Genomic DNA, 23931 nt, shown 5'->3' on the forward strand with positions numbered 1-23931 from the left:
ATATTTGGAAGCGTATGGTTAGACTGACTGCTGTAGGAGCAACATACTTACATATTTTCTATTTCTAAAATTAAAATTTGAAATCCGCTGGCACCAATTGTTTGTTACTGAATAAGATACAACATTAAAAAGAACTCATATTATATTAATGTAAGGAAATGACTGACATACATTTGAATTTATTCCTTTATACAAATAATGTTTTCGCATAACAATAAGTCTGGTAACAACGCTGTGATGTTCTCGTCAAATACGTTGACAGACATGTATATGACAATTAAAATTGTATTTACAATTAATAATTTATTAATTTGAAATATGATATATATCGAAAATTGAAGAATAAAAATAACTCAGCAGCTATGTATATGAAAACGCACAAAATATCTAAATATGTTAGGCTTCTCCTATATGGTATAAAACAATGTCGCTTCCTGCTATCTGTACGCTTAGATCTTTTGAACTACGCAACGGATTTTAGCGCGGTTTCATCCATACACAGTGATTCATGAGAAAGGTTCATATGTATAATACATGCATATTACAGAGAAATAATAACTTTCCTATCCAAAAAAGAATTTATCTATTCATGTTGGTTCTTCAATTTAAAATTGTATTTAAACCATGTGAAGACAGGACGGGTAGCTAGTATTATAATATAAATAAAATTGACTCGTATTATTGTAAATTGTATGTATGACTTGTACTAGAATATTGTATAATTCGTATATTTTAAAGTATTGTATGTATATGCTGTAAATACTGGGTATTGTAATTAGTATGAAAGGGGAAACTATTAAATTCATTACTGGTTCCTCTTGGCAGAATCTATTTTTCAAAGCGGTAGTACATTCATATTAAACTATAGTGTAATATATTTAAAAATATTAAAATAAATTTTCTCTTCAGTATAATATAATAACTATTTAATTACATTAATAATATCTATGTCGTTTTTAAGTTATAAGAAAAACGGTTTAAACTTTAAAAGTAGATTCTTTAAATCGCAGCAGCGATCACTTTCAGCGAATAGGTATGTTAAAACTTAAGTAACTTGGACAAAAATAGCCCAAGCGATCAATAACGGCACACCTAGTTGAGCGACCATCACATATCAAGCTTAGAAACCGCACCTTGACTCACACCCTAATAAACTGGACGGTAATCAAGGCAATGAGAGCTATCCTTAACATTATACGTTCATTAATATAACTTCATGCTTAAGTTTGTTTGTTATTAACTGTTAGTAATCGGTGAGAAACATCTGAGTAATGACAAATATAGATTATTGAGAGATAACGTTAGTGAGAACGGAATTAATAATAATAATAATACGATGAATAAATAATAATAATACTTTGACGATCTCCGTGGTCGAGTAGTGTGTACACCGGTTTCCATGGGTACGCCATTCCGAGGTCGAGGGTTCGATTCCCGGCCGAGTCGATGTAGAAAAAGTTCATTAGTTTTCTATGTTGTCTTGGGTCTGGGTGTTTGTGATACCGTCGTTACTTCTGATTTCCATAACACAAGTGCTTTAGCTACTTACATTGGGATCAGAGTAATGTATGTGATGTTGTCCAATATTTATTATGAATCTTTACGATCGGTGTTTTAATAGTATAAAAATGTTGTTAGATGCAAAATGATATTGAATTACACCCTTAGAAAAAATAAAATTTAGCTTCGGATCCCCGCAATCACTAGTGTTTTGAAATACTTAATTTGTGTTTATAATCCATGTCTTAAAATAATAAAACATCTGTCACATATGTACTCACGCAGACTTTATCCCAACAGTGGGACATTTACTTTTATTCTCAAGATATTTCGGCAAAAAGCGTCTAATAAAATATGTAGACTAACTATTGTTTGATTAACAATTTGAAATCAACAGTGTTTTTTATACATTTTTATACTAAAATGATTTTATCCTATTGAATAAATGTTAGAGAAAAGAATATTTTAAAGATTTTTTTTTTAATAGAACAATTTCGTGTTTTTCTTCAGTAAAGTTGTTAGCGGAATTTATTTTATCGTCGATGCTATCCTTAGTTTGTGCAATGGAAAAATGTCTACAGAGTTGGTAGTAGATTTTTTTTAATATGAGTATTCATTGGCTAAATAGTTTTATCAAAGGGCAATTCCAAATTTGTTTTTCAAATAATATATATATAGCAAATAGGTATTGGAAAGCAATACTGGAAATTCATGATTCCATTAAAATTTCTAAAATATACGACGAAAGGCTGAACAAATTGAAAAAGCTTTCAGCCTTTTGGACCGTTATTTTTATATTCGTTCCCAGTCAATGAAATGATTTTGCGGTTGCTGGCAAAAAAATAAATACAACATCGAATCTGGATCAGGAAAAACAGGTAAGGTAGGGTGGGTCTACATACAAATATTCGTACTAAAGTTGGACCCACGCAAATTAGTGAGTTGAAAATTTTCAATTAAAATCGTACAGTATGAAATACTGATTTAACATAAAATTATATTTTATTTATAAAATAAAATGTTACACAATATACTTCAAATGTATAAATATTGTTAACGTGAAGCCCATTATTATATATAAATAAAAATAGTTAATGTTTGTATCGTACTGTAGTAGTTACTCTTTGTAGTCATGACCGCGTGGAATGGTAGCAGAAATACTAGCCGTCCTTCTATCACCAGTGGAGGCAACAAGACGAGGTGTTATACTTTTAATAAATATATTTGCACTATTACACGAAGTATTCCACGAGCAAAGGCAACAAAAGTAAAAATAAATATACAAAAATTTTTAAATAACATAAGTAACAAATACGTGTCATTATAAAAATATCGTAGAATATCGGTTACGTGAATGCCCAACGAAAATTGATCATAGTAATAATAATTTTATTGTCTTTAAGTTCTAGCAAATATTTTAGTCTTTGACGTTCTCAGAAAATCGACCATAGACGCTTAAAAGTTACTTTGAAACCACGACACGGACAAGCGCTCTGTTATATACAATAATATAATCAATATAATACGACAAAGTAGAAGATACGTATTAAACAAAAAGTTATAACAGTTACTGTCTCACTAAAGTTTATATTATCTGGACGTACTTTTACAACAGATTATCAATTACATTATTCACTTTGATCGTGGATAACACCTATTAATCTCTTCTAAAAAGCAGGCGGGTGCGCGGTGGCAAGTTGGCGGTTAATAAATGATATCACCGATCCCTTGTACAAACTTCGCACCAGCCGCAAGCTGAGGCACATTCATTCATTATTCAAATCCAACTAAACTTAGAAATTAAATCTATTTATTTAAATAACGCTTATCATTTTTGAAATCCTATATTTTATATTTGTAAGAATACAATCTACATAGACAAATAATTTAATATCTCACACACAGCCAAATATGTGTATGTTCAAATGAATATTGGAGAGCGGTTACATTGTATTGCAATAAGAAAGGATTTTTGCGAAATTGCGTCTATAATAGGGCATTGCACCGAGACAAGACAAATAAATAAGGTCGTATACGTTTTTGCATTAGACAAACAACTCATTGTGGCTATAAAGCGGCAGTGGCCTAGACTAACGGTCTCAAGACTCTCTAGAAATTCAACTCGATTATAGATTTCGGCAAAATAACTAATATTGGGCAGTTTTTTATTTAAATATTTATGTAAATAGCTGAGTCACTCGAACTCCTTCACCTGATCGACCATCTAAAATGTATATTTAAAAAGGTAAGTTTTGTTGAACGTTTAAGTTTATGTAATTAAAAAACGATTAGTTGAGTCGATCTTAAAATAAAAATTGACATTTTAAATTTAGAATAAAGTAATTCTTCAAACAAATAAAATATAATATGTACTTATACGTCGAAACGTTACTAACCGTTAACGAGCTACACGATAATGAGCACTTCAGAGAGATATAATAGAAGCTACAATCGTTAATCCTCGTATAATATCTGATTATGAATTTCGGAAAATGTATATCCCCAGCAAAGTTTGTTTTGTTGTCTTGGTCTTTAAAATAACAAGGATTGACTAAGGTCTCGGTAAGTAAGTAAGGTCAGGCGTGACATTTGAACTCGTATTCTATTAATCATACTCTTAAAGTTGGGCTGACGATATGATTGGTTTTTGCACACTAGTTCTTATTTAATAGAGACCGTTACAACAATAGACAAGGGATTGTCTATTGTTGTAACGGTCTCATATAGAAAGTGTTAGAACTACATCTTAAGAAACTTTAAAAATTAAATTATAAAATTAACTAAAGAAAAAACGCTTAACCTACAAGTCATATCATGTATTAGATAACATTGTACAGAAGTTAACTTTATAGAAAATATAAGCACTCAGACAAAATAACATAATTATAAAAACTTTTGAACTAAAATAAACATTTCATTCATAAAATGATTAACCCTAAAGGTAACAATTAAAAACATATACCTACATTTTTTGACATATAAAATCTTAATGTGAAACGGATATTTAGAGCATAATTACAGGCTGTTATATATAAATTAACTTTTTCGTCAGTGATTACTAATTATCTATACTATACTTAACTACGGTAGATGTCTCTGATCACAAAAATTTTATTCGCTTATTAATATATTTTATAATAAAATATAAAACTAACAAAGAGTATTTTCTTTGACGTAAAATAATTACGCTTTGACCTTTGACACGAACATTGTAGTGGATAAAGCTATTGTAATAAAAATATTTTAAGCAGAAGGTTGTAACGCTTACAAGGACTACATTTGAAAGCATTTTTGCAGTGATAATTTCTTATGGGAGGGTAAACCGCTTTGTTACGTAACGCGTTACGACGCCAGTCTGGCTGGCTCCCCTTTGTCTTACGTATACAGCAGGCAGGTAGGCAAGCTCCGTCTCTCTCACTAGCCACAGCGCTAGCCGTATTTTGGGCGGTTTAAGTTATCATTTATGTCGGGTATCCCGAGACGCACACGTCTTTCTTTATATACTAAAATAAATTCAAATTAAAGTATTTTCCATCAATACAAAAGCATTTTAAATAATTATTGAAAGGAAATGCTACAAAAAATGTTGTTAAACAGTTTTCCAAACAATTTTCATTCACATAAGGAAGACATTAAGCTGTCCCAAGTGCTTTCGGCCTAAAGAAAATGTTAATATAAACGTCAGTTATCCTAATTTTTTATGAACGAACGCACGTAGTGTAAATATTCAAGTCACGCACGGGTTGCGTACGTTTACAGAAGTTCTAACTACGTGACATAACTTTTTCACAATAACATAGCAGAAATAGGGTTCTGTAAAACAATAACTTTAAACAATTTACCAAAGATAAAGCTAATATATGAATCTAGTTTATATCGCTAAGATATCTATATATATTTAGCTTAATATTAATCTTAATACACAGCATTTCAAATTAAACGAAAATAATATAATTTAATTTAATTGAAATACATGATTTAATTCTTAGTCACTCCAATCCGTTTAACCATTTAAAAAGGTACATAGATTGAACACCTCGAACGTAAAACGGCGTGATAATATTCTCAAAATACTATTTATTTCTATAATATAATAAGTACGTGACAGTAGCAAGTGAGCTAATCAACTTTAAAATCAAGTTCTTTTTTGTAATAAGTCAAATTTGCCTCCAATGCTGAAAGAAACGCTGATTAATTTTTTGCACGGAGAATTGGAATTCATCGGGGAAATGCTGTTAGCTTTTTTGCCACCATTTCAAGCGTTCACAGTATGTACCTTATTAATTTTGCTATGTATGTTAGTAATAACATCATCAATGTATAATAAACCTCACGCACATAAATTATATTCGTTTCACCCGTAAATATTCTAATGAATACCCTACTTAATATAATATTAAATTAAACGTCACGTCACTACTGAAATTCCTTGGTCAACCACGCATTTATTCTATGAAACATATTATATACTTCTATTAGTAAAAATATTTTAAAATAGCGACCTTATATATTATTACATTTATAAAACCTCATCGTTCGCTTCCAATAGGTATTTTATTATTATGTATAAATATATAATATAAAGTAAATAGTATCGTACCTTTTCTTTAATTGAAGTCAGGAAAATGTATTTCATACGACAGCGAAATATAACAACGGTAAATAATCCGAAGTATTGCATTTATCAGAATGAAAAATCTTTAAAGTAAACTACTTCTGCAATACCAATCCAATAAAACCATTCCTTCAGAATGTGAACAACTTTTAACTCGGACGTGTTCCGCCTCGGGTCATATGAGCATACTACAGAATGCTTCGTCTCGTAACTAGCATTTTAACATTTGAAATCAACTCTATTGTTCTTGTTTTAGCTTTCTCCTCACAAAGACATTTTATATAACGTTTCCTTTAGAACCGTGAGACGCATTTGACACGGGCACTAAGTACTGTTTAAGATTTCATGAGTTTTGTTCGCTGCTTTCTTGGATGAGAATGTAACTGTCTTGAAGCCATATTGTGTGAAAGCTTACGAGCTACTTCGTAAAATATATTTGAAATGAACTTCCGTAACAAATACTTAGACATTTGAGACATATCGCGTATTTAATAAATAGATTAATCAATAGTAAAAATAGAACTATGTATTACTACAAATACTAATTGATTTGTTAACCTTTCCAAAAACATGCTAAGTGAAAACTGCAATAAACCAAAAAAAAACAGTATAAATCACTAAGGTGTACCTAAAATATTCTTATTCTATTTAATTACAACTAAACGCTTCCGTTTAGTTGAATGAGATTGCATGAAAAACAAAGAATCGGTTTAAATTACTTTAATGAGAGGGAAATACTAAGACGTCCTTTGCAAGAAAAGTGACAGCTTCAGCTTTCACAGAAACCTTAAGAATAATAAACACTCATTTGAATTTTCCTACATTTATTTAAAAAAATTACTTATTTTTGCTATTATTTACTTGACCTTTCGAGAATAATGTTATGTTTATTTTAAACGATTATGTGAGGTAATTGCAATGAAATACACAAGTATGGATTTTAGTTCAAATGTGACAATATACCAAGACTCCGAAACCGAATAATGAAACAAGATATTATCAAAGTCTTTACGTTTTATTTATTACACAGATATGTAAGGAATTCTATTTCGAAACAATACAACAAGATACAATATCCGAAATCACTATCACACTGTTAGCCACTGTTTCGATTAATTAAAGCTGCCAAACCCACAATAACGACATCGTTATCTGGATATTATCTTCTCGTTTAATAATATTAAAAGCATTCAGCCATTAGCGTTGATTTAAACAAAGCAAAACCAATCAACACGTAAACATAACTACATATAATATAAAAGTACACTGTCAATACACCCGATAGTATCGTACAAACTAAAAACATGAGACAAGTCTTTTATTTATACAATGAGAATTTTTACGTTTCGCGAGCTCAACTCTAACAATTTGAGTTATTTTTGTCGCTAGAATTTTACTGTTATGATAAACGAAAGTTTCTTTGTTTGGATGTCTGTTACAACTCCATTAGTGATGGACAAATGCGAATACGATTAATGAAAAACAAAGAACAATTGATAGAAATTAAAAGTTTAATGTAATGTCACAGTGCTATGAGAATAGATATATAGATAGAGTATTTGTCAGAAATAAGTAATGAAATTCTGTCTATTCTCTCTGCTCTACACGTACATAGAGTCCGATTTTTTGTACTGCCCGGATAAAATCTTCTCAGAGCCAATAAATTCACTTGATACACGGGTTAGGGTCGGCTGTCCTTTCAATACCTTGACACTTATAATACATCTTCGAGAATAAAAAACTTGCCTATATGAAAAACCTACAAACTTATTTTTTTTTATATAACGTAATCAAAAAGACGAATGAAGTAACCATTAAATAATTCACAAACGGGGAAATCCAGTTTAATTTCATGCCAGTAAGAAATAAGTATTCATAACGCATATCGGGCTTACTTGATACGGGTAGTATCTAAGTTCACTGGAAGTAAGTTCTCTCCTAAAGCTACCGCGGTGAATGTGTTTAAGTATATTAATTCCCTTGAAAGACAATGCCATAAAAGTATTAAAGATAATCCATCTGTAATGACATCCCTACGAAGTTGCTCGTAGCTTTTTCATAGAGATATCACAAATAAAAAATACTCGTTGTAATAATTGTTCGTCTAAACAATATAGTAGCTCGAAGACAAGATAATATCTCTATTCGCTTTAAAAGTTAATTTAAACATTAAGCTTTGACAAAGAATTCTTAAAGAAAATTATCACAATATAACTTTAAGGATCTCGAGACAAAGTTGATTCGAAAACTTGATATTCAAAGTTTGAGTAGCAATTTACACAAGAGTTCCATCAGAAAGTCGAACTGCTCGGTAGAATTTAAATAATATGAGCTGTGAAAAAAGGGAAGACATATTCATTACACTTAAAATAAAAGAGATCAAAATAGCATTGTTCTGTGTTTAATATGGATATGTTATAATATTAGGTACCTATGTTATAACATATCCACATTAAGACATGCACACGTTTTATTTAAATTTGTTTGTACGTTGTATCTGTGTTAAATTGTTAAATTGCGTCTTTATTATATACCTATTAATTGATAAATAGTCTAAAGATTTAAGGCTTATTGTCATAATAAATTTACTTATTATTAATCTTAGGCTTTGCGGTAAAAGAAAGCACCGCGATCAAACCTACATGTGTCGACAAAAATTTTACTAAATGTGTATGTACATATAACGGCTTGATATTTTGGGGCAAATATGTACCAAGCTCTCTTTAAAGAGAGTTTGGGATAACCCAATAGTGGGGCAAATAAGCTGTTGCTAAAATCTTACATCAAGCAAATGAGCAATTCAATGGAAAATACCTTGTTATCAAGGACGTTCAAAATACTATATTATACTATATTGCCCTTTCAAACTTGGTCAAACGAATTTGCGATCAACTGCTAATGAAAAAAAGAGTTCGATTTAAAATTTACATTTTCACAATTTAAAAAAGATTGTTCTCCGTTTGGTGAACACAAAGCGTAGTCCAATTAACCCAATGTGTCAACAATTATCAAGAGCACTAACAAAGATAACCAATTTAAATGCTCGCCGAAAAATGCTAAGAGAAGTTAAAATTGTTAATAGAGAACGTACCTAGTTTCGACAATTAACGTTGCTTAACCACCAAAGCCGCACGTTATAAACAAAACCAGGCCATAACACTTGTACCGTGTGTTACACAACCTAAATTCACAATTTACTCCCAAAAAGAGTAATGGTAAAAACCTTTTTCAGGTTTGCGTCACGATATAATGAGTGAGCACGGTCTATTGCACCTGGCCTAGGTCTTTTGAAACATTTAATGATGATCTTTGTTTGAAATATTTTTCAAGCGGGAAAATTAGAGCAGCATTCAGTGTAGTACGCTTTCATGATTAAAAGCAACGAGCACTGAATTTTTCACGTAAAAAAAATCCTTGATTGCAGCACTTGTGCAATTTACTCAACTTTAAAAACATCAAGTACTTTAGATACGAAATTAATTCGTACCGAAACAGAGATTTTCGAAAACGTTATAACGATGCAAAAATAACGGTAGACAGAATTTCTTTGTGGCATATTATAACAGGCTGAAAATAAAAAATGAGTTTCATGCTATAAAAATACATATGTATGATGAAAAATTGAGTAGACAGGTGTGAATCACATCTCTAAATGAATAACAATAAGTTTATTAGAAAAGGTTTTACTCCCTTAAGTTTTCTTCATTACAACCATATCGACACTTCTTTCAAAGTAGCGACTGTTTCTTGTTTTTCAAAACAAGTTGAAGCTTGCGATCTATATTTGTTCTCATAAGAAAGTAATATAGATAAAAAAGCATGGCCTTCGTGACTCACGGGTCCAATCTCAATTCCCTATTCAGAGCGCTTGTACATTAACCTCCACAAATGGCTTTACGCAAAGAAAAAAGAGTAATGGCGAGAACTCCGAATATATACTGTCAAAGTAATTAAACAATTCTGATAAGGTTGCCGTAGTTAAATACACGATATATACTTTAATCAAAAACCTATTCAGTAAGCGTAAACAAAGATAATGTTGAAGTCGAATATCTATAAAAAAATATATATTTAGACCGGAGACGTTACTCCAAGTCCTTTTATAATCAATTTAATAAAAAAAGAGAACCCATTGTTGTTGGTCGTAGATAATATTATATTTTTACGTACAATTTTTTCCTCCTATACTCGGAATGGCACAATGAAATTGCGCCTGCCTACTGAAGTTAATTGACGGTGTAATCTCGACTTCACGACATTCTTCGTGTAACCCGTTCATGAAATCAGCGAAATTTTATGTACTCATTTACACATAAGTATAAGTTATCAATTTCAATGATAGAAATGAAATCCCTTATTTATTTTAAAAATATTTTGAGAATTTGAAGACTACCAAAACCTCCTCTAACGAGCCCCTCAAGATTGAGGTTTTGCATACAACTACTACAGCTGTCTTAATTATCTTATCTTCCCACATATCGTGGGTTCTCCCTTTTCTATGCTTATCCGTTGGCCCTTCTAAGCTGTCACCCAATTGATGTACAACATAATAGACTGAAGTCGTGGTACATTTTCATTTTGATGTTTTCGTATGGACAAGAGCTCTAAATATATATTTTTTTAAAGAGTAAAGACGACGTTTCATGGTTATATTCACAAATATACCGGTTTTCACGTATAAATATTTATCCCCTATTTTATATTCTGTATCTATGTATAAGAATATCAAAACATCTCTACTATACTTATTGCTTCAGTAATTTTGGCTCAAGGATGATATCTTAGACAACATTTATTTATTAAACATAAATCAGACTAAAAACCCTTCAGTTACTAGAGTTTTTTTTTAAATAAATATAAAGAGTGCCATGAAAATGGTAATGAATAGCAATTTAAATAGCTCAAATATGTTTTCTGAGTACACACATCGTTCCATTCAACATTTTAAAAGCAATGCGGTATTACGTTCCTTTCATTTTATTTAAAAGCTTTTTATATACGCATTAAAACGTTTAGTAATTGCTCTACACGCAACCGAGAACGTACGAGATATCAATATAGTATTTTTTATTTATGTTATTAAAATTTTACAAGCTGTACGTCCACGGCATGATGTACAAAGCGGAGTCTGGATGTGCAAAGTTTGTGTAAATTCCCATGCCTCGGCAACCACGTGAAACCGTTGGTCCTGCGCCTGAATTAACCACCTTGGCCGAAAACGATCAAAAGAATATCAATCATCAATTAAAATATCATACCAATGAACTCCTTTCAAAATAACAAAACGCAAATATATGTTACGAAAACTCTAATTTCATTTATAAAAGTACCTACAAAATATTATACTACGTTTGGCTAATGCTTTAATAATTTTGTTTAGCCTAAAGTTTAGGTTAAACAAAATTATTATAGAAGCTAAGACCAGGCCATAATTAGCTATAATCAATTATGCCGTACTTATAAATTACCCTTCTTTACAAAGTTTGCTTTCAACATAATTTTGCGAAGTTGCGGAATGCCAGATCGAGGAATAAATCTCCCGACGGCTTTTCGGGCCTAATTTAAGTTTACATTTACAGGAGACGTTTTATGTTTCAAAGGATTTGTTCGACAATAACTTTGAAGAAGCCCATAACAAGGCGTCAAGGCTGTGACGATGCCTAGGGGGCATTGTTTGTTTCAAATAATACTCGAATTGAACAAGTAGAGAATGGAATTAAATTTACAATGACGGACTTTTGTTTGGGATCAGATATATGTAAATATTTATATAAGATATTGTCTGTATAAATATATAAGATGTACTGCATCGTTACGTATACATTTTCTATAAAAAAGTACTTAGTAAACTTTAGAAACTGAATGTTTTAAAAGAAAATAAATTGACGATAAAAAACTGAAAGTCAAATAGAAAAATGGTGGCAATGTTATTGTTTTTAATTAATTCTATGATATTTATGAGGCTTCGCTTTACTTCGATAAAAGGCGCAAATGTATTTATGAAACTTTTTATTCCTGAATGATCCGTATTTGCCGTTTAAGTAATATCTATAAATGTAATAATGTAATTTGATTTTTTTGTTATTGACGTATCGAATGAACTATACTGTTGTTTTTCATACGTTAGACATATCTATTACAAATTATATTACAAAAAAAAAAACACTCTACGTTAGTGCATTGGTAATGCAGATTATTTTGTAACTGTAACTAAAATATTTATAACTATTATTAATAAATATTGTGTGTTTTCTACACATTTGTTTTAGAATTAAATTTTATTTTTTATTTTTATATCACAGAAACGTACTGTTAATGTTATGTTTTCATTGCGGGTCCATGAAATAACTTAAGTATAACATTCGGTTAACAATTAATAAAATAAGCGAAAGCTTCCATCGAATTAGCGAGATGTCGTTTATAATTTAAACCATAAAAAGACTTTAAGAATGAAATAAATATAATGTAAAAATATGAACAAAGATATATCCATAGATTGGTCAGCACCTGATGATAAGTGGTCACCTCTCCCCCTTGTTCTGTAAGAAATATTAAACATCCCTTACATCGCCCATGCGGAATCAATCTTGGGAACTAAGATGCTTGTGCTAGTTAACTAAGTCCCTTGTGCTAGTAACTACTAGCTCACTTCAAAATGGAACACAACCATACTAAGTATGCCTGTTTGGCGGTACCTGCCCAGACGGGCTTGCACAAAGCCTTACTACCAATTAAGATTTCGTTTATTATTCCAACTAAAACCTGCTTTTTTATTCTTGTAATAGATATATAGTGTAAAAATAAAAAGGAAATATTCTGTTCTTAAATATATTTGTTTTCTTACTCAGGGCCGAACCGTGAATTTAGGGGGCCCTGGGCTAAGACTACCTAGGGGCCCACCTAATGACTCAAAGTATAAAAAATTATTTGATTAATATTATAATATATTATGCCTTAATGTTATACAACGCCTTATCGTCTATTTTTTTACTTTGACTTGACTTAGCTGGGGCCACTTGAATCCACGGGGCCCTGGGCTGAAGCCCAAAAAACCATATGGTAGATCTGGCCCTGTTCTTACTAATATTATAACCTCGAAAGTTTGGATGGATAGATATTAGTTAATCAAACACACTGAACAAATCTGAATGAAATTTTACACATACATAAATTATAGTCTGGAATAGCAGAGAGGTTTTTATCCCAGAAAAATATATCTATCACCTGTAAAACCCTACAGACGAAGACGCGGGCGTAAACTAGTTAAGTATATAATAATAGAAAAAAATATCATGATATTCAAGTAATAGAATTAACACAACACGAACAAACGGTAACACAATATATGAAAAAAACCCTCACGTTCATCTGATATATTGACGAAGGCCTCGTATAACGAGAACCATAAATTGATACGATATAAAAGAGATATACAGAGAGTTCATAAATTTGTTGTTATGTAAAGGAAGAAAGGATGATGGATTAACTAGCTCAAACAGTGATCCCGCTAATACTTATGAAATCAAGCGTTTATCTAATCACACTATTTAAATTTGAAAATGGAAGTTTGACGGTCAATTATTGGACAGTAACTGGCCACTCGTCACCGCTAATATTGGCACTGTGAGAAATGTAAGTCATTCTATAATATTGTCAATCGCTTACTATGTCGTCAAATATGTTATGCTTGTAACTAACTCACCACCCTTTCCACCGGAACACAAATATATATACATATGACATTGAATACAGTAGAATATATTAATGATAGAAATTTGTTTCTACCGGGTGCCATTAAGATTAGGTTTACTTTAAGTTCATTTTTAGTCTGTCAATATATGTTGATTAACAAAAAAACATTACCGAAATATAGAAAATTTATTAACAACGAAATATTGAGAGCCCGTTCAGTTCAGACTATTTAATCGCTGTCGATGAAGAAGTTGAATAACTCGTGTGCACGAAAAGTATGATTGAAGATATTTTGTTCAGTGACATAAATATTTCATTTTCATACAGAAGTCGTAAATAACAATTTATGTCTTATTTAGGATTATTAAACATTTTTCTGTGAGACGAAAAAAGCGAACAAAATAAAACAGCAAAAGGTTATTAACGCGATATAAATTTCAGAAACAAAGACAAATTGATGAAATTTAAGAACATTAAACTGTTTTAATTCAAACAACAACATCGAAGTAATTGCATTAAATCAGTTCTGAAACTAAATATATTTATATTATTTGTATATCATTATAATTAACCTTATTAGTTAAAACTTATTTTAAATAACACAGTCAAAGTTTACCAAAGAACACTAATATCAAAGTATTTAACAAATTTATCAACTATTTAAGTTGTCAACCGCCACCAGTAATGTCAAATGATAAATAGCAATCTCTGAATAGCTTACTCTATGCTCATTGTAATTACTGAGGGCACGGGCGACTCATTTATGGTTAGGCTAATTGCTTTCGCTTAACTAAGATTATACGATTTCATTTACACCGAATACAATACATACTAACGGAATTATGATTAAAAATTATGTTTTCTATTTTCAAAATACTTATAAATAGATACGTCAATATTACTAAGCTATAAATAATAATAACAAAATATAGATTTACAGTAAATAAGAGAACAGAATTAGAGAGTTAAACTATTTTGCGCACTATATTCTGTAGTGTAGTGTAAACTTGTATGTAATACTACGAAAATGAGCTTTTAAGGTTAATTGCTGTGTCCGAAATTCGTTCAGAAAGACATTCAAATTATTATAACTATTCACATTTTTAATTTAGCTCTCTAGAACTCAATACTTTAGCTCAAAAACTGGCTTTATTAAAATCTTTATTAAATAAGATGTTTATGAATGTAATTTAGGCGGTCAGTCTCTTAATATTTATATTATCTTATCGTAGGGTACATTTATTTGTGACGGGTGATATCGCAGGGTCGGGGACATCAAGGGTAATGGAGGTCTCGGTTGGGCTTCGATTACACCTAACAAGGGTATACGGATATTATATTATACATATTCCATATATTGTTTTCAATCAAACGTCAAATTATTATAGGTTGTTTTGTTATTACGTTATTTGGTTTATTTGTATGTTTGGACAAACTAAAATGTTATGTGAAATGTTATGTAGAACTGACTATAAAATTTATAAAAGAGAACTTAGTATATAATTGTATATGTGTGTGTGGGTGTTTTTGATGAGTGATAGAATAAAAATGGTTTTGCCTATTCGTCAACGAAACAATTTGGATTTACAAGGGGTCGCTCGACAACTGACGCTGGTGTTGAGCTCGTTAAAAATATTTACAGGGCCTGGGAGGAGTCACAGGATGCCTTAGGGATATTTTGTGATTTATCTAAGGCCTTTGATTGCGTGCAACACGAAACTTTGGTCAGGAAGCTACGTCATTATGGAATTAGGGACACTGCACTCAGTCTTCTGATTTCGTATCTGAGCAATCGGATTCAGAGGGTTGATGTAAATGGAAAGAGATCTCCCGGGTCTCCAGTTACTGTGGGGGTCCCTCAAGGATCAATTCTTGGACCATTCCTCTTCCTTGTTTATATAAATGACCTGCCACATCTCCTAGGTGATAAACTCGAGATAGTATTGTTTGCTGATGATACTTCTTTAATTTTTAAAATAAAAAGACGTCTTTCAATATATGACGATGTGAACAATACTCTCTCTGAAATAGTAAATTGGTTTAGTGTTAATAATTTAATGTTAAATAGTAAAAAGACTAAATGTATTAAATTCACTACTCCCAATGTAAGATGTGTCAAAACGAGTGTATGCTTAAACGGGGAAGCATTAGATGTTTTAGAATCAACAGAGTTCCTTGGTATGACAATAGACTCTAAGCTCCAATGGGGCCCCCATATAAATAAGTTGGCGAATAGACTCAGCTCTGCAGCCTATGCGGTAAAAAAAATTAGACTTTTGACTGATGTGGATACGGCTCGCCTTGTGTACTTCAGTTATTTCCACAGTATAATGTCGTATGGCATCCTACTCTGGGGTAATGCAGCTGACATTAATACTATTTTTGTACTGCAGAAGAGGGCTATTCGTGCAATTTATAACCTGGGCCCAAAAGATTCGTTAAGAGATAAATTTAAAGAAATTAAAATAATGACTGTCGCTTCTCAATTTGTTTTTGATAATGTTATGTATGTACGCAAAAACATAAACGATTTTCCCAGAAATTGTGACGTACATTCTATTAACACTAGGAACAAGAATAAACTTGTTACTCCAAGTACCCGATTACACAGGGTTAGTAACTCTTTTTTGGGGCAATGTATACGTTTTTACAACAGGATCCCAGAAAACGTTCAAAATTATTCAATTATAAAATTCAAAAGAATCGTTAAAGAGCGTTTGTGTGCTAAAGGATATTACAACACTAATGACTTTTTAGTTGACTGCACACCTTGGGAATGAAATGATCGCCTCCAGGCTGTTTCAAATAACTAAAATATAATAATTATTGTACATGCAAAATGAAAAAAAAAAAAAAAAAAAAAAAAATATCCCGCTGAGTTTCTTTCGCCGGTTCTTCTCAGGTCCGAGGTGCTAAATTCCGAACCGGTGGTAGATTTTTGACAATCAATAAGCAAGTGTAAACACTTCTATATTGAATAAAGATATTTGATTTGATTTGATTTGATTTGTCATCTTTATTTTACTTAATACAATTTACAAAGGGAAATAATACCCTTTTTAGTTGTTTTTTAAGTAAAATAAGTAAATCTTAATTGATTATTTAGAGACTACAGTAAATTACTGAAAAAATATATGTATAATGTTGTCAAAGTTTACAATATTTGCTTAATTTTATTTAAAATATACATATGTTGTGCTCAAGAATATAATAATGTACACTAACGTCGTATTGCAAAAAGTTATTTTTTTTAATGCAAGTATTTGATAAATACTTTAAAGAATGTGTCGTGTTTACATTTTACGAACAGAAGAGGTTTTAAAAAAAAATCACATAATACTTTACAAGCCATGGAAGTCAAGCTAAGTAATCAATTTTAAAATACAGTACAAGAAATCATTTAATTAAATTGAAATCATATAAAAATCAAATGTTCATAAAATCATTAATTACTTTAATGCAATCTTCAATATGAAAGTATTTTGATCACACCCTAACAGCTGCCCATTTTTGTGAACAATGGCCAAATTGCTTTCCTAAATGTCCTCATTACAGCCAACAATACCGTTATTCCGGATATAATGATAGGTTGTTACTGTAATGACCAGATTATTTCATTGTAGCCATTTTCTTATTCTGTATAAGGTTTTATTAATTACAAGTGTTTTTTACAATTATATATTTTTATTGGTTATGTCGGACGATTACGTCAATATGTTAATATAACTTATCATTTTAAAGACACTTCTTTTTTTCTAAAATACTTACTATAAATAATATTCCTTATATGTATGTTATGTGATATTTAATAATTATCAACGAAAAATACTCATTAACTCGCAAAGATAAAATTAATTTAACATATTATATTTTTGCTGAAAAGGTGATTTATTCAAAGATAAACCATATTTTTGTAGTGTTTAGGTAGTATTTAACTTAAATATTATTTTGTTTACAATTCACCTAAAATCAGTATACAATTATACTCTACTATTCATTTCAATATTAATTCGCCTACTATATTTATTTAGATTAGTATTTTACTGATGATTGAGTAACAAAGATATAAAAGCATATTGTTGAAAGAAGTTTAAATATAAAATATACTTAAGTTCCGGAGTATTTGCTACCTACCTGTAACGAGGTTCGCATGATGGAACTGGCAGACCGCATCAGCCTCGTACCACGAGATGCGATCTCTGAAGTAGCGGTAGAACACGGGGAAGCCCTCCTCTGGTAGCACCCATGTGTTACTGATGTTTACCTGTTTACCAAAAACCAAAATTAATAAAATCAAAAAATCAAATCAATAAAAAAATCAATTGAATCAAAAAACAAAAATTAACTGCCGGTAAATATCCCTCAGCTGGGCCTCTCTTCACACCACAGACGCTGACATGATACTCTAATGATTTTTGCAGACATCTTTACCTTTCATAGATTTAAATCGTTGGTTTAAAAAACATTAATAAATAAGACATTAGTCAACACAAGATAAAAATGATACAAAATCATGGAGTTAGTAATTATTGACTTTCAGGCTGGAAATATTATACAAATTTAATTATATGTATATGATTGAAATAACTTTGTATTACAAATGTTTGGAAAAGAGTAAATATTGAGTTTGTCGGTTCTTTTTCATAGAATCTACATTCCAAACCAGTTGTAACTTTATTTAAAATAATCGTGTAAAATGACGACTCAAAAGGACTTACAAAAACTTACTAAAATAAAGTATAGTTTGATTTTGATTTTGCAATCTGTTTTCCTTGACCACCATGCACGAGGAAATTCGAAATAAAGTCATATGCCGTTTAAAATAAAGTCTTTACAAATTCAATCCACGGTTTCGTAAAGAAAAGTAATGTCACATCTCAGCTCTTAAATTTTATCTTAAATTTAATTTTCATTTAACATACAATTAAACTTACATACAAGTATATGCAAGACCATTTCATTGTTTTCTCAAAACTATGCAATGCCGGAAAAAGCAACATTCGTAGAATTCCACCCAGAATGAAATTCGTTACCGAAATACTTATACTAAAACTTGTATACGTAGCAAGATAAAATTGAAGCCGGAATGCACTAGCTGCATTGTTAATGAACTAAACTCGGTGTACTCAAACTTTTATTAACGTTTGAATTGGCTCGGAATCTCGAAGCTTTATCAAATCGACACCGTTGGAAGTAATTTCCTATTCGACGTCATCTGTTTCATTTGCCCCTATTCCGATAGGTATTAATAGGGTATGATTCCATTAAGATCGGTATTCCTTTTGTAATGTGAATAGCCTTATTAAATCACGTCTAACAGTTTCACGCTTTATTCAATAGCTTAAAGAAAAATGGGTGATGAATGGATGCAATGTAAGTAATTCAGGTTTTCCTAGTTATATTGTAATACAAATATAATCAATTATATACTCTTATTATTGTAGCCTTAAATATATTGCTCAAGTTATTGCTGTTAGACCTTTAAGTTTAGCGATGTGACTTCTTTAATGTCTAGACGATATGGGATGGTTTTTTGTTGATGTTTAAAATAACTAATCATAATTATATTTTTTCAATCAATTTTAGTATTTAATTAAATTCTACAGCGGTGATTGCTTAAAATAAATTAGAACGCTCGCAAGTTTTCACAAACTTCATGGTATATGTGACATGTTTATCTTGTTAATTATAAGGGTAAATTCTACGGTACGTGTCTCGTATAAAAAACACTTATTTGCTGTCATTTATAACTACAGTATATAGAATATCTTTTTAACATTTTAATGTAAATTCGTATAGTCTATACATGTTAAAGATGTAAAAGAAATCCCAATATAAAAATATTTTAAACTATAAACAAAATTTACGTTCTTCAATAACATTTAGTTTCAAAATCTTACATATTACATAACATACATTTCAATTCATTCATTCATTCATTTCAAATCATTACAAATGCATAAAACGCAAAACAGTGTACCGTTTCTACCGATAAAATAACTTTATACATGCAAGACGGGAATCGATAGTCAACTATGTTCTAACTCCTACAGTTTGCATGGATACCGAGACAAGCTGTGCTGATAACGTAATTAACCAGCTATTCTCTCGCGCTCGTATTTGACTTGCTGATTCAAATAATCACTCGTGCTCTCTTGTATTTCCTCTGCTATACATTCGATAAGTGGTAGTTACGTTGAATCAATTGACGATGAATTTATAAAGTTAAGTGAGAGAGCTGAGATAATTCAAACCATTGCTGATTTTTTTTTTTTATTTACAATTTGATGTGTTTAATTTTTTTTTTTAAATTCATCTCAGTGATGAAACAAAAACATCGTGTGCAAAACCTGCATGGCTCTTTTTTCTCATCAAATTTATAATTTAAATTTAGCAGCGTGGTGAGATAATTTCAAGCTTACTCCTGAGTAATTTTTCTTTTAGGCACAAGTGATATAACTTCTCGTTCATCGGTTAATTGCGAGTAAAACGTAATATTAAATATTAGATTCAATTGAATATTTGAGTATAAGTTAGGTAATCTGATCACAGCTAATACAAATTTCAGATACTACAGGTTATAAATTAAATTAATCTCAGCACCAGATTAACAAAATGAGACAAAACTCACGTAAAAAAAAACGTAGAGTTTTAATCTTATAAAATTCAGTTATGGTTTCGGATTCGTGAATTACTACTTGCTGAATTCTCTTTAAATAGAGATTTTAAAAATAACGAAATTTCATGATATACGGGTTTTCATACTAAGGAACTTAGTTATGTGACCTATCATCAGCTATGAAAACTTTTCACGAGGCAGCTCGTGTACGGCCAATAAAAAAATGACATTTTATGTAATATTGAGTTATCTGTGCATAGTTTATAAAAATATAGTTACAGATATTATAATATTCTTCTTTTGTATATTATTCATTTGATCCGATGGGGAAAAAAGGATTAAATTGTAATAAGAATATATAAACGGTCAAATCAAACAAAAAATAATAATCTACAAAGGCAAACATAAAAAGAAATAGTTTTTCGCGATTTTCCGATTATTATTTTCTAATGAATGATTTGAATTTCGATGAGGTGCCCCCGATTACTTTTTCTTACAATTTCACCGTATAAGTTTTAGTAAGTAAAATACTAGCGACGCTCTAAAATACTACTGACTACGCCCGGGCGCGATTATAACATTAAATAGTGGACAAGTTTATTTTTAGACGTTTATTGTTTTAATAGATTTTTTCATTTTATTATAAATCCCTATCTAAGTTAAATATAAATATTATAAAAAAATAGTTCATTCGTAATTTTATTTTGAACCATGAATCAAAATTCGAAGGCTTATAGTTCGAACTGGCAAAATTCTAATGGTCAACAATTATTATTATATCCAGTTAGCCGAGCACCAAATGTTTTGCAGCGAACAATTTTTTTGATTGCAAGTAAATTGGAATCTGTATAAATTCTAATGTTGGATATCTTCTAAAGTATTCCGAATGGTAGAATGCAAAAGACAACATTTATCTGATAACGAATTTATAATAAAATGGAAAAATGGCTATGTAAATAACCTAAAAACGTCTAGTAAATTGTTTTGATTTATCTCCTCAGGTAATACGAAAGTTAGCCATGTAAGCGTACGAAAGCAGTTTATTATGAGAAAACACCGCCACAGTTCAGATAATTCGTACAAAATATTTACAAATTATATATACAAAATTTATTCGTTTAACACTCTTTCGATTAGTGAAAACTGCATCAAAATCCGTTGATTATGATTTCAATTTTTTACTATTTATATAGGATACAAAGATTAATATTTAATCATAGTTAAGTAATTTAATGTTTGGTGCAAGTGCTTTTAGAGCATTGCTCAAGAAAATAAAACATAAGAGAAACTTCCAATTCGGGTTTAGAAAACCTTTATCTTTTGTAGATCATTTTTATTTTAGGATTAAAAAATGCAAAACAATAAACAAAAACTTTAATTTACTTGTCACCTCACATAGAGTTAATATTAAGAAGAAAAAAAATCAAATAAATTGTATGCGCTTTCCGTTAATTAAACAAATTGCCTATGCGATTTGGAACACCAGTGGTATTCTGCAAAAAGTGAACGTAAAAAATGATACTTAATTAGAAGCTAATAATAATAATTTTATTATAGATTTTTCCACTCACGAACGCGCCTCTACGTTAAATCAATCGCGTGCATTTATTTATTTATTTGACAACACCAACAAGTAGTACAATATAAAATTCTTTACTAAATAATATTAATAAGGAATTTTATTTTGTTTTAATAATTTTTTATCACAACAATCATAGAGATAATTTAAGTAATCGAAGTTATAATAGAATCCGGTGTTATATATTTTCAAATTAAAACATTTTAATTATATTTTTAATCACATCGTGTCAATTGATACACTTCTTTGTACTGTTGTTGTAAGAAGACCGGCTTTGGTCCTAAGAGTACTGTCAAGTCTATTGTTACTACAAAATGGATAGACCATTGTTTATGTATTGTATTCCAGTAAAGTACTCTGTATTTCAATTAAGGTATTTTTTTCATTAACAGATTTATGAATGTTTTAACATGAATACAAGCATCGTTATTCAAATATATATAAATATGTATTACAATACCCCAACACTTTCAGTGTAAAGCTTTGTAACTTTTAATATCATAATTACAGAAATAACAAAATAACACATGTATGCAAATGCTCTTAGTATACATATTAACGTGATTAATTATTGTTAATAGCCCAAAGACTTTGCTATAATTTGTACATGATGTCTGTATAGTTTTTTTTTATTATTATTATTCAATGCATATTCTTTAAGTCCTTTCTATAAATTTATAAAGATTATTTTTTATTTCAATATAATGCTTAAACATTTATTTTACATACTACACATAATGTTTATGTATAAATATAAGCATGATATTATTATTTTCTACATTTATAGATGGAAATTTACTGGCAAAGAATAATATTAATAGGCTACATAGATAAGGATGAAACATTTATCTTTTATATTAATCCTGTGATAAAAATATCGCATACCTACTTAATTGTATACTAAGACCATATACTGTAGTCTGTGAACGGACAACAACAACAGAATAAGATTTATTACGATCAGGTAATTACTTGATATGTTTTTTTAAAGAACACTCTCAAAACTGTATTAAAAAAAATTAATATTGAATGAAACTATAACTAAAACTTAATAAAAAATTAAAGGATATAATTTTTATAGTACTTTGTTTTAAGTAATAAAAACCTTACGAACATAATTTCTATTTTTTAAAGTAATTAATCAAACTTACCAAATTTTCATTAAAATGAACTGGTATTTTTAGCCATAATATAAGATTATTTAAAATTCACACAAAGAGATAAGAAACGTTAAATTCACCGAAGTGATAAATTACGTCTACAAGCGAATTCAACTGGAGACGGTAGAAAGTTAGGTTCGCTTTGAGAAAATGCAAAGAATTAATGTCTTAATGTTTTAAACATAAAAGGAACCTTTTATATAAGTACTAGAATTAAATTATGGCAGAAAATAATCCAAAGACTTAAAGATAGAAAAAAAAAACATCAAACAAAAAATATTTAAACATGTGATTTTCGATTTCAGTCGTTGTTTTGTAAGAATAAGAAAGTCATTCTTACCGCGCGTCCTTGGACTGTGACGAACAGAGTCAAAAGTAGAAAACACCACATTACGTAGCCGTAGCGCGTAGTACTGACGTAGCTATGTAGCGACCACCGTAGAGGTCAGCCGCCTTCGCGTGACTGCCGCGGCATCGTGCGCTACGGCTTGCGTGCCGCGCCAACGTCTCGGGCCCCGCCGCACTTTATATAAACAAATAACCGACAAGGATTACCTACTTTTGTTTTACTTATACTTACTGTGTTTTGTTCTTGAGGGTCAGGGTTAGGATAATGCGGAATTATTCTTCAACGTGTCTGTAATAAAAAATTTTATCCGATTGAAATGAATAAAAAAATATTCTTTTTAAAAAAATGGCAATCTTATTTTTTCAATGTAATTGTATGCACCTACATAATACATAGGAGGTATTATTTTCAACTATA

The 23931-nt window shown here is 30.3% G+C and overlaps 1 protein-coding gene across 1 annotated transcript in view; it reads right to left on the reverse strand.

The window, feature by feature from the left end:
• The window catches only part of LOC113395257 (uncharacterized), a 44448-nt gene extending 20796 nt beyond the window's left edge, over nucleotides 1-23652 (reverse strand). Inside the window, exons 1-2 of the mRNA XM_026632828.2 lie at nucleotides 23506-23652; nucleotides 17942-18071 (exon numbers count right to left, since the gene is read on the reverse strand). Coding sequence (XP_026488613.1) covers nucleotides 17942-18071; nucleotides 23506-23556 — 181 coding nt within the window. The 5' untranslated portion in view covers nucleotides 23557-23652. The remainder of the gene's footprint in view (nucleotides 1-17941; nucleotides 18072-23505) is intronic.
• Nucleotides 23653-23931: the final 279 nt, after the last annotated feature.

Source organism: Vanessa tameamea, chromosome 4 (genome assembly GCF_037043105.1).
Source record: "Vanessa tameamea isolate UH-Manoa-2023 chromosome 4, ilVanTame1 primary haplotype, whole genome shotgun sequence".
Lineage (NCBI taxonomy): Eukaryota > Metazoa > Arthropoda > Insecta > Lepidoptera > Nymphalidae > Vanessa > Vanessa tameamea.